The sequence below is a fragment of the Salvia miltiorrhiza genome, chromosome 1 (assembly GCF_028751815.1).
Source record: "Salvia miltiorrhiza cultivar Shanhuang (shh) chromosome 1, IMPLAD_Smil_shh, whole genome shotgun sequence".
NCBI classification, from domain to species: domain Eukaryota; kingdom Viridiplantae; phylum Streptophyta; class Magnoliopsida; order Lamiales; family Lamiaceae; genus Salvia; species Salvia miltiorrhiza.
Genome location: NC_080387.1, coordinates 66027124 through 66028785, shown reverse-complemented (window position 1 = coordinate 66028785; position 1662 = coordinate 66027124). Strand labels below are relative to the sequence as shown.

Here is a 1662-nt window from a genome sequence, read left to right as displayed (position 1 = left end):
ATGGATTTATCATCTCTCCCAAGAGGTTATTGGTTGGGGGATGATTATCTCGTACAACTTGGAGGCTTTTGGTTTAGGCCTCAATTCGTGAAGCCAATGAAAAGAGTGATCAATCATTACAATCCACTTCCTAGCGATGTGATCATGGTCACTTCTCCTAAAACAGGCACCACTTGGCTCAAATCTCTTCTCTATTCCATCCTCAACCGATCTTCCAAGCATAAGTTGGCCGTCCAACACCCCCACGAACTTGTTCCCTTCTTGGAGGTACAAGTTTTCGCGGAGTCTGATGAGCCGCCAGTTCTAGCGGCCCCATCACACGGGCCTCGCTTATTCGCCACGCACATCCCTTATCAGCTCCTAGCCCAAACCCTAGATTCTTGTCCATGTAAGGTTGTTTACTTGACACGGAACCCCAAGGACACCCTCGTCTCCTTGTGGCATTTTGTGAGGAAGTGGAACATGGAGAAGCCAACTGAGTCATGGCCCCTCGATGAGGCAACGGACACGTTCTGTCGTGGCGTCACCCCATTCGGGCCCTACTATGATCATGTGATTGGGTACAGAGAGCTGAGCATGAAAAGGCCCCAGAATGTCATGTTTCTCACTTACGAGGAGATGATGGAAGATACACATGGTCATGTCAAGAAACTGGGCGATTTCTCACTTAGGATCTCCATTTCAAGAAGAAGAAGAAGATGAGGTGGAAGAGATTGTCAAGAGCTGTAGCATTCAGGTGCTAAGTAACCATGCTGTCAACAAGTCCCAGGAATCTCCCACATGGTTTCCATTGCCGTACAATTCATTCTTCAGAAATGGGACAGTTGGAGATCATAAAATATATCTCACTGATGAGGCTATTCAACGTATTGACACACTCACCGCAGAGAGGTTTCATTCCCTGGGATTTATGTATGGGATTTAACTCCATATTCTATGTCATTGTCTGTGATTATTTTTTTTTCTTTTTCGCCGCATTTATTATTAATTAATGTAGAATTTACTATTGTAATTTTTGTTTCATGTTATTATTGTCCGTGATGTGTGGATTGAGCCGCCGTTGTTTGTGGCTGGTCTTCCTTCCTGTATGTATTTGTGTTGCTTCTTAATAAACCTTTTTGCGTTTCCACACAAAAATAAATAAATAAATAAAAACATTATTGTAAAATTACATACATAGTAGTCATTATATTGTTTATATAAAGTTGAAACATAATTTGATATATATACAATAATACTTTTTATATTCACAAAAAAATTCTTTTACAATAATGATTTTTATGTGTTGCAATATTATCTCTTTTTGTGTAACCTTATATCATACAAAGATCAATGATTCAGATCGTTTCCTAAAATCTATATTAGAAAAAAGTTTTTATTTACTTCATATGGTTCACATTGGACAAGTCCCAATTAAAACAACACCCTTTGACATTGAAACAATTCATACCCAACAAACCATAAATACAAATTTGACCAAGATTCAAACAAAAACACATGCAGCGGATGTGCGTCTCTGGGAAGCTATTTGGGCGGAGGAGACCAACGACGCCATCCGTGGGACGGATCAGAAGGGGAAGGCGTATTGGGGCCGGATCCGCGCACGTGTGAACCCCATCCTCGGCGTCGACCTTAAGATCCGGCAACTTCAAGGCCACTGGG

At 41.3% G+C, this 1662-nt stretch overlaps 1 protein-coding gene across 1 annotated transcript; it reads left to right on the top strand.

The window, feature by feature from the left end:
• LOC131011770 (cytosolic sulfotransferase 15-like) lies at window positions 1–702 on the top strand. The gene has a single exon (XM_057939614.1). The coding sequence runs from the start codon at window positions 1–3 to the stop codon at window positions 700–702; it is 702 nt and encodes a 233-aa protein (XP_057795597.1).
• Window positions 703–1662: the final 960 nt, after the last annotated feature.

What these genes read in the sequence shown, in the direction of transcription:
- LOC131011770 (XM_057939614.1), top strand. Translation starts at nt 1, where the DNA reads ATGGATTTATCATCTCTCCCAAGAGGTTATTGGTTGGGGGATGATTAT.